The 15,146-nt window shown below is 44.7% G+C and overlaps 1 protein-coding gene across 1 annotated transcript in view; it reads right to left on the bottom strand.

Annotated features, from left to right (window-relative positions):
* GMPR (guanosine monophosphate reductase) overlaps positions 1–15,146 on the bottom strand; it is a 40,904-nt gene that overhangs the window by 5,019 nt on the left and 20,739 nt on the right. Inside the window, exons 7-8 of the mRNA XM_021553200.3 lie at positions 13,816–13,858; positions 7,537–7,696 (exon numbers count right to left, since the gene is read on the bottom strand). Of these exons, the coding sequence (XP_021408875.1) occupies positions 7,537–7,696; positions 13,816–13,858 (203 nt within the window). The remainder of the gene's footprint in view (positions 1–7,536; positions 7,697–13,815; positions 13,859–15,146) is intronic.

Below are 15,146 nucleotides of genomic sequence, written 5' to 3'. Positions count from 1 at the left end.
CTCACAACAAACACTGAGAAGTTGAAGCAGACAGATCTTGTAGATGCTCCAATATCCCATGACTTTATTTACAGATCTGCCCCTTCCTCCCCTCTACCATCTGGCTACAAGCAAGTGGAACTTACAGCTTTATTGAAAAGTTAATTTGACTGTGAGAGCTGCAAGCTTTAAAGTGTAAGGAATGGCCAGACTCAAACAGAGAAATGCTGGAGCTGTTTGGCTCCACCCAACACAGCTCTACAGAGGCTTCACAGCCCCTGGGCTCTGTCCTGCGTTACTGATTAGACACAGGTGGAAGTGCTCTGCCTCTCCTACCAGTGTGATTCCCCAGAGCTCACAGGGAGTGGGAAACCTGTTACAGAAACCTGCAACACAGCTGTCCCTTGAAGCTAGAAGGTGATCTAGCACAATCTAGCCAGGCAAAAAGGGCAGAAAAATACCAGTGCTGTGAATACTATCGAGTGCTGGTGCATGCCAGCACAGACTGCACTGCTCCCAAAAAGCACAACAGGAGATGGAAGAATCCAGGCAAATACCTTACACTCCTCCTCCAGCTTTCTCCAGCCCATGTTTAGCAATCCCTTCTGTAGCAGAGACCCTTAATCAGCACCTGATCCCACTATACTTTACGGTAAGCTTGTTCTGCCTGGCACACTGGCTCTTCTGGGAATGCAAGCCTCGGAAATGGAGGGTGGAGGGAAGAGGAGATGCTTTCCTTTTGCCTACAAAATGGAGGCAGAAATCATGGCAGCAGTCTGTCACTGTTCTAAATGTGGCTTTATTTGCTTCTTCCTTAAAAAAGTTTCCAGGGGATAGTACAAGAAAGGGCATGCCTGTTTGTGGGCTCCATTTGTGAATCATTAACAACAGCAACAGCTGCTATGTGGAGGTACTTCAGTGTAAGCCTGGCTATATTTCATCCTGTTAGTTTAAATGTGGGGTCACAGCCCTAGGGAAACAATAAAGGCAAAGTGTTGATATACTATGTGAGTAAGGAGCCATGATTAATCTCCCTACATATGATGAGCAATTGACTCTTTCTTGAAACTCTTAAATAAACACTGCAGTGAGTGGCCAATGGAAGATGGACGTGCCACTGGCATCTCGCAGACTGCACACGGCTTAGGGGTCTGTTGTATGGCCTGCACTGCCGGGAGTTCCCAGGCTTCTACTTTCAGCTCCAGTGCCAGAAGGAAAAGGCTGAACCCATGAAATGACACTCATGCCACTGTTCCTTGTTTTTGGCCATGCCCATATCTTCCAGTCAAAGTTGGGAGGTTGAGCTCAGGCTCTAGGGAGCTTCCTGCGAGATTGTGAGAGACAATTACATGTCTGGGATTTGCAGAAACCAGTGCAAATTCTACCACATCCTGCCAGCTGAATAGCTCTGCATGCTGTTCTGGTCAAGGTTTTGTTTACTGCAGTCGTGCATATCTACCCATTCAGTTCATGCATGAGAGGTCAATTACCTGATGCACCAATGCACCATCAGCTCAAATGCAAATACCTTGTTAATTCATGCTTGAGAATCCTGTGGGTCGTAAGTTGCACATTGCTCCTATGAGCATGAACACTTGGTGGTCCTTTTTTCAGTGAAAAATTACAGGAATGGGTGATGGTTGCAGCCACTGCCCCTGGGAGATGTTCCTGCAGTGGCTACGGTGATGTTAGGAAGCTGAAGTTTGTGGGTTGTCACTTTAGACTTCGGAGACCAAGATCTACAAAAGTGGTGAACACCTAATGACACAGTCTCAAAGCTATGACAGATAAACACTTGCTAGTGCTCCTCAAAGTGCCAGCTGATGAGCTGGTGGGATGTCCTCTTGATCAAGGAGTAACCTGCAGACACCGTACTGGGGAAAACACACTAGAAGAGAGGTGAGATTAGCTCCACAGCCTTGTCCACAGGGATAAGGGGATGAAGTTTCTGAATATACTCAATCTGTGCAAACATTAACCCAAATAGTCTTGTCCCCAGAGGAAAGGGGTTTTTAAGAGATAGTATGTTGCTCAGATCGAGCTGAGGAGTCATCTGGTTCCCAGAGAAGCGTGGGTGGAATTTTACTACATGTATGCACACACTGGTGCACTATTAACTGCTGTAGTCTGGCCCAAGGGTGGGATCTGTATCCATATGGGTATATAACCAAATGTTAACCACCCTTTAACACAGTGCTCAGGATGGAGGAGACATTTACTAAGTGTACTGCTACAGTATTAATCCCTGGCTGGTCCACGGGGAGGAAAAATTGAGTTTTTAACTTAGGTACATTAAGACTGTGATGATGTACAAAGAGTTCATACTGGATTAACCTTCTAAGAGTTGCCCAATACATGCCTTCCTGAGGAGTGATGTATAGGCCATAAATTGCTGGGCTTGCTGTGTTCTTGTGTGAGTGCCAGATTAGATCATGCATGAGCACTGAATAAATTAATGCACAAGTGTCCAATTAATTCATGCATGAACGGCCAATAATTTTTGCATAAACATCCAATCAGTTTATGCATGCATGCCCAAATTATTTATGTCCAAACACCCTGTTAGCACATTCATGAGTTCCCAATGTGATGACTTCCACCCAGCTGACTTCCACCAGCACCCACATGGGTGCTGTGCTGGGCAAACACGGTAGGGTTCAGGTGACATGGGGGGCCAGTGTGACCTGGGTGGAAGAAGCCATGACCTGCATCATTCCAGAAATGTTCCACCTGGCCCTAAAAATAGTGTGAGCCACCAAACTTTCAGCAAGTCAGAGGAGTGCATGACACCTCTCCTCAAGTGTATTTATGAAACAGCAACGGCCACTGGGAGAGGAAACACACCTGGACACACCTGAGGAGATGTGCAGTTAGAGGCACCCTTGAAAGGAGGTGGTCCATGCTGAAGATGTGCACTCCCAAAGGGAGTGTAATCCCTGTGTGACTCATGCCAGAGCAGGGACAGCTGTAAAGGGACTGTGTCCTGTGGACAGCATTCCAGTGTTGACAGCACACCAGTTTTAGTTATTGCCAAGCTGTGGTTACTGCAAGTCAAGGACTTTCCTTTTCTTCACACCACCCCACCAGGAAGTAGGCTGAGGGGCACAAGAAGTTAGGATGGGACACAGTCAGGACAGCTGACCCAAACTGGCCAAAGGGACACTCCACACCATATAGCAACATGCTCAGTATATAAACCAGGGGGGGAAGTTGGCTGGGACCACTGCTTAGGAACTGCCTGAGCATTGGTTGGCAAGTAGTGAAAAACTGTGTATAACTTTTTTGTATATTATTATTGCTGTTGTCATTATCCTTTCTTCTTCTGTCCTACTAAACTGTCTTTATCTCAACCCATGAATTTTGCTGTTCTTTTCCCAATTCTCTGTCCCTTCCCACTGGGGGGTGGAGTAAGTGAGTGCCTGTGTGGTGTTTAGTTGCCTGCCGGGATAAGCCATGACAACGGATTACACGCGCTGTCACAAAAGATGGCACACTTGGCAGAGAGCTGCATAAGCAAGTCAGCAGGAACTGATGAGGGTTTTGCTGTTCCGACATCTCTCCTGGAGTTATGACCCAAAAGTAACCCCTTCTCAGAAAGAAAGGTGATGACAGAGCAATTGTGGCTCCCAGTGGCTGGGAAAGGTGTGCTCAGATGCTCTCAGCAGTAACTCTGACTCTTGTCAGCCACTGAATAGAAAGGGAGAATTATTTGCTTCAGACTTTCTGCAAAGGGCCTGGTGTGTGGTGCCCCTCCTGGCCAGCTGAAGGCTGCTGCATGGAGGGATGCGTGGTGGGTGGGAATCCTGGCAGACTGCATGGGATGAAGCACATGCGATGGTGCTCTGTCAGCCCAACAAAATGTGGGTCAGAATAAAGGGGTCAGGTTGTCCTGGCATGAGTGGGGCTTATAAGAAATAGAGGAACTGGGGGCAGGTCATCCAGGCTATCATTTGGGATACACAAGATTGATAAGCAGCAGCCAGCAGTTGGTGCTATTCTGTCTCTGTGGCCAAAATTTCACCCCGCAGTTAATTTAAAGTGCTCAAACCCAGCTTAGTAGCAGCTGTGAATTGCTGAGTGGCCACAACAGAACTGCAGCGTTCACACAAAACCCGTGAAATTTCAAAAGGGTTAACAAAAACAAATTGGCTCAAACACTGCATGCATACTGAACAATACTGCATGCATACTCAGTCCCTGCTTGCCTTCTTTCTCTTCTCCCAAAAAAGAAATATAAAAATTGCCTTTCAGAAATCCCCAGCTCTGATCCATACTCGTCATGGATGGAGGTGAAAATGTAAAAATAAGCCAATATATAAATTACATAAGATTAATGAAAGTGAGTACACAGATTAAATGGGATCAGCTTGACATATTCATTATAAAAACAATTACTCTCATGACTTTATTCCCTGCCACAGCCATCTCACCTTATCTGTCAGTTTTAATATAACCGCTGCACGCTCAGGTTCTCCAGCCAACACACGTAATTTTGAGAAGATGAAGTTAAATGACAAGCAGTCTGATTCTGCAGGGGACTGAGCACACAGAGTTCCTCACTGCTCAAATAATACACTGTGAGTGTTCAGGCTCTTTTAAAGACAAAACAACTTATTTGGGTGACCAATACAGACTTACAGCTGAGCTTTTTAAATGCATATAAAGGAGGCCCACTGACTTGACCTGTTTGGATCAAGTTTGGGGTATCTAGCATTTAAAATGCCGACTAAGAACTCTTTTGCCATCAGCTAAACTAGGAAGTGATTAAACTTCCTGTAACTTTTACTATAAGAGCAGCTGAAAGAATACCTTGTGCTGTTTCAAATCCCCCTTCAATGCCCAGCACATTTACAATGTTCGATTTAGCAGCTGCTATTTTTAAACCACAGTGACACTCATGCTGGGACAGGCCAAGGAAGACTGAGCCCAAGGTTGGTACAGGTAGCCAGCTCAGTGTCATGGCCATAGAGTGAAGATGAGCATCAGCACCTTCCTAGTTAAGAGCCAAGGCTCACAGATTTAGTGTTTGGAGTTGTTGTATCTAGCAGTAGACTGGGAAACTCCTTCTATGCTACCTGTTAGTGGCACAGAAATGCAGTATCTCAACAGGGACTAAAAACTTCAGACTGTGCTCCTGCTCCCTTGCTGCTGAGAAAGTTTCAGAACCTGGTCCCCATGGAATTCTCAAATCGAGGATGCAAATCAAAATACAGGTATGGATCAAGCCAAATTTGTATAGCATTGCCAATAAACAGTTCAAAAGGTCTGTCTAGACTGAGCCAAATATAGCACCTTTCTGTACATCCTTTCCTCCTACAAGACAGGATACTTGCACTTTATGTCATTTTTAAGAGGGACCAGTGTCAATTAGTTCTCCTGCTAGCAATAAATTTTGTTGCCAGATCACACACACCTAACTAGGTAGAACAGAATTTAAGAGCTGCCTTAGTCCTTTGTCCTCCTGGTACAGCTAGCTTTCTCAAACTCCTCCTACAACTTGCACAGCTCTCTGGAGGCCAGGCCCTAATGACTGTGCTGCACTGAGATCCACACAGCACACTTGGGCTGCTCAGTGATCTCTCAGGGAGCTGCCATTAACTACATGCCTGAGTAGCATCAGGCCTTTCCCACACTCCAGCTGACTCAAGCACAGGGTAGCACAGGACAGGAAATGATCATTCAGGTAAAAGGTTGCCAGCACCACCATGCAATTGGCAGCTGCCATTTTTATATTATGACACACTTATTAGTGCTGTCCACTCAAACCATTTGTTCAGAGGCTTTGATGACAAGAAGACTTGCTAGGGGGCAAAAAAAGAAAAAAGAGCACCCAGATTGTGCACTGCTTTTGGGGAGTGGCATGTGAACCCAAAGTGAATCACAGCTGAGAGATATACAACCACATCTGTCTGGTGCATCATTTCAGCTTGTCTCAGATGCAGATGGCATCTTGTGCAGCTCTTCTGCAACTAAACAGTTGTGTTTGAAAGCAAAAACACTGAACAAGTTGCCCAGAGACCTGGTGGATGCCCCATGCCTGGAAACACTCTAGGCCAAGCTGGACAGGGCTCCGAGCAAACTCATCTATTTGAAGATGCTCTTGCTCATTATAGGGACACTGGACTAGATGAACCTTAAAGGTCCCTTCCAACCCAAATGATTCTGTGATGCCACAATCTGCCAAAGGAGATGGTTGTAAATGCTCTGATGGAGGCCAAGTTTTACCACTGTACACTTTGCACAAGTGCTATGTGAACGAGTGCGCAATTTTATGGTGAAGACAAAAACCACCACAGCAGTCAATGCTGGGGTGGAGAACAGGAGGTAGGATCCATGATCCTTCTATCTAGCATGACATCTGGGATTGCTATCTATCAGCTTGTCTCTGTGTCAAAGCATGAATTCCATTTTGTTTTGCGGATCCCATTCTGCTTTACATTCTGTGCTGTCACCATCACAGAGCTGCAACTCTTACCCATGGCAGCAGCTGGACATGTGAAAAACCTGTATGCTGGAGTGGTTTTAGCAGATGAGGCCAGAAAACCTATCAATCCCGAGTGTCTGGCTTGAACTGCAGGTGTACTGAGACTCTTGCAATCAGCAGTTTACCAGATGGGACCAGAGCCTGAATTTATGCCAGCAGAAAAGAATCAAAAGGGACCCCTCAATAAACCAGTGTTTACTGTAAGACAGGATTCATTCTCTAATGAAGTATTTAAGAACCATGCTGTCCAAGAAGAGTGACTAAGACTGCCACTCATAAGAGAAAAGACACAGGTTTTCTGATGTCATCTGCTTTTCCAAAAAGTCAAAATTCTCAGCACTTTCCAGAGTAAAACAGCAATGGTCAACAGATTTCTTTGCAGATTCCTTTCCTCTCCCCTGAGGATTTAGCTCAAAAACTAAGCTTCTGCATTCTGCATTTGAGACTACTCTGGTGCTTTGCTACCAAAAGAGCGGGGGGGAAAACTGTACAGCAGGTTTCTACTGCCTATGAAGACTGCCCAACAAATGGAGAAGGGAGTCCCAGAGCTGCTGGTGGTGACAGAATGCTTTGGAGGTCCTGGGCCCTCATCTCCATACTGGAGAAACCCCAGCTGAGCTTCACCAGTTCATCAGCACCTACTTTCCCTTCTGCAAGCAAAGGGAGCATGTGGGTTAGCTGGGAATCCCTGCACCGAGAAGGCACCAGTGTGGACAAGCAGAGGGACAGAAACTGCAGCCTGGTATGCCATGCTCCAGCATTTAGTTCATACACATCCTGAAAGAGCAGTAAGTCAGAGAATGCCTAATGACTTCCCAGACCACACAACTGGTGCAGCACACCACACTAACTGCAAACATGTGAACATCACTGCTCTCAGCTAGCCAACCCCAGCTCTTTCTCCCTATCCCCCTCTGAATGTCATCCCTCCCTCAGATCTGCTGTCAAAAGTACAGGCAACAGCTGCTTCAATGGGAGTAGCAGCATAGGCCTGTTTCCTTCTGCACAATTCTGCTCCAAAAGTTCCTGGATGGATGGTTCACACTGCAATTGCTCCTGTGTGGAATTCGTACCTGTATTCAGCAACTCCTCCTGCATGCTTCTTCATGGCTGTATCAGAGCTCATTCCGTAGAATAGTTTCACCTTCTTGCCATTCCTTTCTATAATGTCTCCAGCACTCTGGTCATGGCCTGCAAACATTCCTCCAATCATGACGAAGTCAGCACCAGCTCCTGTGATCAGCAAAGGGACACATAAGAAAACAGGGAAAGGAGAAGAAGGTGAAAGCCGAAGCAAGAACACAGTGATCTCCAGAAACAATAGCCAGCATTTAATAGTTTGGCACGAAGTCCCCTCCTGTAATAGTCACAGCAAACTCGGAAGAAAAGCTTTACTGTAGAACTGACACCGGCTGAATTGTATTTCTCTGGTACTTTACATGGAAAGAAATCTTTTCTGTCACAATGAAAAAGATACAGATTATTCTACTCTGCCCCACAGTCTTTTATTTTCAAATTAAGTTTCAACCCTTTACTTCAGAATAGTATCTGAGCATGATTCCTTATTAACTGTGACTGCAGCAATCTGAAGTCCTAAACACAAGGCTGGGACCTGTTGAGCTCCCTGCTGTACAGAGAAGTGGATGGTTCCTACTTCAAGAGCTTTCCAGGCAAGTGATGAGTAGGACTGTACTGTGAAGAAAAGCAGACTCATGGATGTAATGTAATCCTCCCAACAATGACATAAAATTATTGATTCAAATTTTTTACTGAAATTATGGATTTTTCAAGTCCATCAGCTGTATGTGTTCAGTGTTGTTCTGGATGATTCCTAGTCAAAGAGATCTGGATGGGTTTGCATATGGTTCCTGTTTAAAAATTCTGGGCCAAGGACCATCACTCCTGAGTTCTATGATTCTCAGCACACACCACAAAGGAAATCTAACCCACAGCTACAACTCCTAAATATGTTCCAGATACTGAACAGCAACACTGAATACTCAGTCATGACTGTTCAGTTTGTCTATGTCCTCTGGCTTTTTAAGTCATGAAATCAGCTCTGCTGAGAGTAGGATCAGGAAGAAGGTTTTTTGGAATCATTCTTCATTTTCTACTGTGATCTCCAGTATTTCCAGCTGGGCTGGAACTATTCCACCAGCAGCTCCTCCTGTGATATTTTGGCATATCTAGTCTTGCTTGGAAAAGTTTGGCTTTTAGTCTTCTATGAGCTTGTGGTGACCCAACCCTGAAGCAAAGCATTTTCCTACTCATATGTTCTGCTTCTTCAATGTGTATGTGCCAGATCAGGCCTCCCCTCTGCTCAGCTTCTTCCCAGAACTGGCAGGAGAACTGAGCTTCACAGAAAGCAGATGAGCTTGAACTACACCCATTCTCCTAAGAACAAATCCGAACTCTGGGGAGATCCCAGACTAGGTAAGTCTGGCTCTGATCTCTGTCACTACCCAAACAGTAGCACCAGACCTTGAAATCTGAAAGGTAAGTGAAATCCCTATCAAATCTGCTCAGCTTCTACCAAACCTGAAGTTGGGAATATTTTGATATTAGAACACATGACAAGGGTGAAGTGTGCCAGTTCCTCCTTCCACCCTTTTGCCAAAGAGCAGAGTTGGCAGCAGTGCCTGGGGGCAGAGCACCCAGCTGCTCTGTTGACCTCACCTCCCTTTGCCTGGTGGCTGCTTGAAAAGAACACTGTGTCCATGGAAAAGGGATACTAAAAATGAAGTTTGTGCAAAGCACATCACAGGCAATATTTATAGCCAGGCACCCATTCAGGTGTCCCATCATGTCAGCTACCTGGCAGATTTCTCCTGAGCTTTCTTGTTTCAGATGGCTGAGTTTTAAAGTCTTGGTTTGACTCATGACTGCTACTACTATTAACCTGCCAAAAACAAAGGGAATACTAATATTTTAATTACTTGTGGCAAATTCCTGTTGCTACGTAGCACAACCTTGCTCCAACTTCACAAAAAATAAGCACTCTGGGAAACCTAGTTTAAGTCTTCTTCATGGCTGGAAGAAAACATGAGGAAGGAGGGACAGATTTGAGGTCAAGGCTGCAAAGAGGGTGTTTAAACAAGTCAAAAGCCTGCCAAAAGACATTCTGGACTCTGCCATATCAATAATATCTCCTGACTCTCAGTTCTAGTGCCATTTTTGGTTGTGGATCTTACAGCCTTCACATTAATAATGCAAAAAGCACACAAAAACTACACTTCAGAGCCAGAATTTTGGTTCCTGTGCACTTCCGTATCTATTAATTATTTTCCTTTTGGCTGCTTATTTTTGGGAGGGAAGCAAGTATGTTTGAATTACAGGATTGAAACTCATCCAACTTGAGTAACTTTTGCAAACTACAACGTAATTCATCAAGCTATTCCAGAAGAGAGGAGCTATGTTACAGCAGATGCAGCATGTCTAAACATTGAAATGACACATGCTTGCTGCCCTGCTGCTCCAGAAATGACAAGCCCATATTAAATATACTTCTCCAATGCTCTCCAGAACCTTCCACTATGCTTCAGTGTTGCAAACATATCTGAAAGTTTAAAGTTTGTTCCATTATGTTTCCATCAGTTAATATCTGACCAGGAGATTGTAGTTTTTAGCATGGTCTTTAACTTTTGCATGTTTTTCTTGTATAACCACCAGAAGCACTTGTGATGTTTGCAACATCTATCTGCAGTCTTTTGTTTTCAAGTACAGATTGACAGCATGGCATTATTTAAGGTTGTAGGGGACTGGGAACACCTGGCAACAACCCCCTAGATAACCCAGGACATGCCGGGGTATCTTGCACACAAGGATCCCAGTAGCTCAGCCAGAGCTGGCCAGACTCATCCTGGTTTTACACAATGCCACTTTCGTGCACTGACTTTCCCCTTGAGGCCTATGCTGTATCTGGGCTGATTTTGCTCATTCACATTTCACAGTGCCTCCTCTTTCAAGCCATTGCAGAATAGCAGTGCTGACGCCAGCCTAAGCTTGCAGCACTCACACAGTTCTGCTGGATCTGGAGAGAGTCCCTCAGATGTCTTTTGTATGCCTGATTATACAAGTCACTGATAACCAGATCTGGCTCTGCACAAATTCAGCTGGAGTTGGCCTGGATTTGTGAGCCGGGCAGCCCTCCAGGCAGATGCAGCCTACGTTTGCTTGGACCAGAGCTTACCCTGGAATTAACATTCACCTGTGCTCCAGCTGAGCCAGGAAGCCTTTGCAGCAGTAGGTACACACACAGCTGTTGAAAACAGGAGAAAAAAACAGTGTGATCTAGTATAATTTGGAATTAGTGTATGTCCCCAGTTGACTTTTCCATATGATTTTTCCTTCCTTTTCCTTCCCTGCTCCTGCATCTCTTCTCACCACTGCTGTAAGGAACAGCAGTAATGTGTTAAAGATGCTGGCATAGGATTCAAAAGGCACATTCTTTCTTGGCTGTATCAGAAAAATATATGTGACCTCAGGCAACTGAACTTAGTATTTCTGTGCTTTGACTTCTCATCATTAAAAAAGGAGACAGTAGTGCCTTCCTGGAGCATTCTGAAAAATGTGTGCATGCTATCAGCCTTTCCAAGGGTTCAGTTGTATGAACCATCTGATAGCCCAGAATAAATTTCTTTTGTGCTTTCTCTCATTCTTGCATCAAAACAGCTCTTTTCTTTCCTATCAACCTACATATTTTTCATTATCATCTCTAATACCCAGATGGCAGTGACATCTTCAGTTTACTGAATGCATACCGGGTTCCCATCCAGCAGCTCCAGAACTCTAGCAGTCTCTCCCAAAGTATGGTTCTCCCAGCATTTCTGTTACTCATCTTCAGTACTCCCCTGTCCCTTGCATTTTTAAATAGGCTTCTACCTTGTTTTCCCTCTGCCAAAATACCCAGTCTGCCTCTGAGTTCTGACACCAAATCACAGGTGCACCTTAAAGCTTCTCAATGTATATTTCTTGGTTCTTCACAATTCTCTCAATCCAATCTACTCCTTCTGTTTCCATGAACTTGGCTCATCCAGTCACACCTTTAGCCATTTGCCAGTGCTTGTCTTCACATTTGGGACTCCCTCACACTTCCCATAATTCAAATAGATGCTCTGTCACTGCTTTATAGGCAATCATCCCATCCCATGAAGATTTTACAGTGATCCACCAGAAAGAGACAGCACAATTACTTTAACCAAAGTCCTCTTCTTGTCTCTTGTCCATGCTTTGTCCAGGCCTCCATTCCTAGATGAAATTGTAGATCTGGGTGTTTTATCACCTGGTCTCTGCTATCCAATATATTCACGTAACTCAAGCACAGAGGTCTGTGCCAGACAATTCAGTAGCAAGGCTTTGACTTGTAAATGTTGGACATGGTGGCTACATTCTATGAGGCTCAGATAGCCAATCACTTCAGTAGCATTCAATAAACACTGATAGTAATAAAATTATCTCAAAACTTATTTTGCCACATACCTTTGACAAAGGCATATCTGGGTCCAGCTTGTCAGATGTTCACAGTGTGTCTACCTCAAGTGCACATAACCAGATACAGTAAATTTATTGCCTCAGGGTCATCTCCATCATTTCCAGCTCTATAGCTGTGACACATAGTCACACTGATCTGTCTGGGCTACTATCAAAAGTACAACTACTGCCTGTAAAATGTCAGCTTTCTGATGCTCCTCTGTCCAAGGGATAATCCCATGGCAGCCTCCAGACATGTACCACTGTGAATCCCAGCACCTCTTGATGAACAGCAAAGCCAGAAGGTGTCTCTTCACAGGTTTCAAGCAGGTCAGGTTCAGTTAGCCCAAATAGACTACAGGGATCTTTCAGACTTGTAATAAACACTACAAAGAAAAGCATTTGAAACACTGTGAAGTTGCTTCCTGTTGTTCTAACTTCTGGAAATGCTCTTGTTGAAGAAAGACCTTTTCCACAAGCCAGGTTTTTGTGCAGACAGCCGGGGATACAGTGAAGTCAGAGTTTCAGTTCACAAGCTCCCAAGGACCACACCACCAGTAAAAGCTTGCTGAACTGTGGACCCAAAAAGGCAAAATAAAGACCTCCCTGAAGTCACCATGTCAAAGTGAGGGCTCAGGAGAGGCTGAGCATTTTTTAACACAATCTTGTCTGAGAGGGTGGATGCTGCTGTTCAGCCATGTTGGAATCACCCAGCTGGAAGTATCTGTATCACATCACCACTGGGTAACACAAAGGTTATATGAAATCCTAAGACCAAGCACATTCCTTGCTGGTAGCAATCACTCCACAGCTGTCCTTAGAATTCTCTAATTAAGTCTTCCTTTTCATCTGACCTGTCTCAACACTGGATCTGTCTGCAAACTTAGAAGACAGATTTTGGTTTCAACATTTCCAGGAGTTGAGTTCCAGGCCTAGAGTTTCTTGGCAAGTCTATAATCTGAATTTAGGCCTGCCTCTACTTTCCATATTTGCAAAGCTTCCTGCAAAGCAGACACTCTATCATAATACACTGTGTCTTGATTTCATACCACCCTGAAATCCCAGTGAGATACTGTGCTGTCCCACTGTATTCCAGGCATTACCCTACTTGACACCTCCAAAGAGTCTGGCATTTTGGGAGGTGGGGAAATACCTTTAAATCTCTTGTGATCTCAGGATGCATTTAGCGTCTGCATCCCATATGCTGCTGTAACAAGGTTATGGCTAAGTGACAATCATGAGTTTGACTCCCTCATATCAACATAACTCTCATGCCCAACAGACCATACTCACAGATTAAATCCTCTATTCTATCACTAAGAGCTGGTGCAATTCACTGAATTTACATGAAAGCAAAATCTGTTAATTATTAACTTAGATGTTTCAGACATCTGCCTAGCTCTAGGAGATACAGAATAAATAAAATCTCATATCTTCAAGTGGACAGTTGATCCCAAGAACATCTCCAGGGATCTGGCCTGCCTTTTTGTTTTGTTCTTCTGTCCAACATGCATTCCACCAGCTCTTCTTCCATTCAAGGCTCAAGTCAGCCAGATCTGGCAATGTTACAGGCATTTCTGAACCCTACTCAGAAGAAACCCTTATCAGTTTTCTTCGTATTACTCTCCCAGCAGGTATATGTCATACACACCTATCAGATAATTTCTAAATATAACCTTGACCTCTCTATGTTTTGCACTGCAGAATTTGGACTGTCTGTTCAAAGAGAAAATTCATGCCTGGTGCATTAATTTCACTGGAGTCAGCTGCAGGGACTAAACCTCCTGCTAATTGATTGCACATTCAGGGTCACACCGATTCCTGCATCCCTGCTGCCAGAGGCGCTGGAGATACGTGGGGGCGTCACACCGCACTGTTCTTACCAAACGCTTTGGCGACATCTCCTGGGCAGCTGCATCCTCCGTCCTGCACAAAGAAAAGATGACAGTGAGTGGCAGCAAGGTCACTCAGGGACCTGCAGCACTGTGGCCTCTGCTCAAGAACAGCCTGTCAAGAGAGCTGACCGTGCACCTGGGATGTATCATCTTGGCTATATTTTCACAGAATCCAAATAATCCTTTCCACTGCTTACCTCCTTGAGGCTCACCTACTCTACTGTACAGTCTACTGGCAATACCACTGGTAACAGCAGCAATGCAAATTCCTGACTGCAAGCTTCGAAATCCCAAAAACCAGAAAACAAAACCTACACTGATGATCTGAATCATCCCCTGCTATTTTAATGTAAGGCTGTGTGATGCAGAGGTACCACAAGCCTCTACCTTAAACCACCAAATACATTTAAAAACAATTTCTCAGCAGTTTACAATATATTAAAAGGTCACAGTGGGAGGAAAGAGGGAATATGCCATCAGTTATGTTGGATTTTTATCTGATAATCTCTAACAAACCCAGTTAATACAATTTTTGGTAAGTGAAAATGAGCCTCTCATCCTACTCCTTACTGTTTGCTATGGTCTTGGTAAGGAAGCAACAGCACTCTGGACCTTTAGCATTTTACACCGACACATTTCAGTTTCAGTACAATGCAGTGGCTGATGAAGAGGGTTCAGCTGAGGGGAGGAGGTTGTGTATGTGTGATAAGAGTTGTAAAAAAGGAATGGCACACATCAGAGATCATCACGTGCTATGGTTCTTTAGGATTTGTAAAGGTCTGAGCACCAGATGAAAGATCCTTTAGTCTACACAGTCATTGTACCAGGAGAGCTCCCCATTCCTTTGATGATCTGGATCCATTGCAGACTGCCAACATCTTTCCTGCTTTTGAAGCTACCCCCAGACTGGCTGGCTACCTCATGCTGTTTCACCTCCCTGTTGGCACAAATGCATGGCTGTGCGTGACCTGCGGCCGAGCACAGCCAGACACCCCCTCCATCAGCCACATCAGAGCTGCCTTTGATGGGCAGCTAGCAGCAGGGCTGGGGGTTAGAAACTCTGTGTGCCCAGAAGAGGATTCTGACACAAACTGAGCAGGTGGATCCAAAAGTGAGTGGCTTTTCAAAGGGCACCCCACTGCAAACAGTGCCTGGTAGAATTTTAAAGGCTTTTATTCCATTTGCTGATAACCTCTAGCACATTATGCCTTTTGTTGAGCTTTGACACCCTTGCTGTCAGCTCCAGGAATGAGTGCTGGGCTGACAGCTGAATCTCTCTCTCCTTTTAATGGCTTTGCTTGTGCAATTCTTTCCCTTTA

The sequence above is a fragment of the Lonchura striata genome, chromosome 1, assembly GCF_046129695.1.
Source record: "Lonchura striata isolate bLonStr1 chromosome 1, bLonStr1.mat, whole genome shotgun sequence".
In the NCBI taxonomy this organism is placed as follows: Eukaryota; Metazoa; Chordata; class Aves; order Passeriformes; family Estrildidae; genus Lonchura; species Lonchura striata.
Note: the sequence above shows the minus strand (reverse complement) of the source record. Positions and strands in the feature narration are given on the sequence as shown.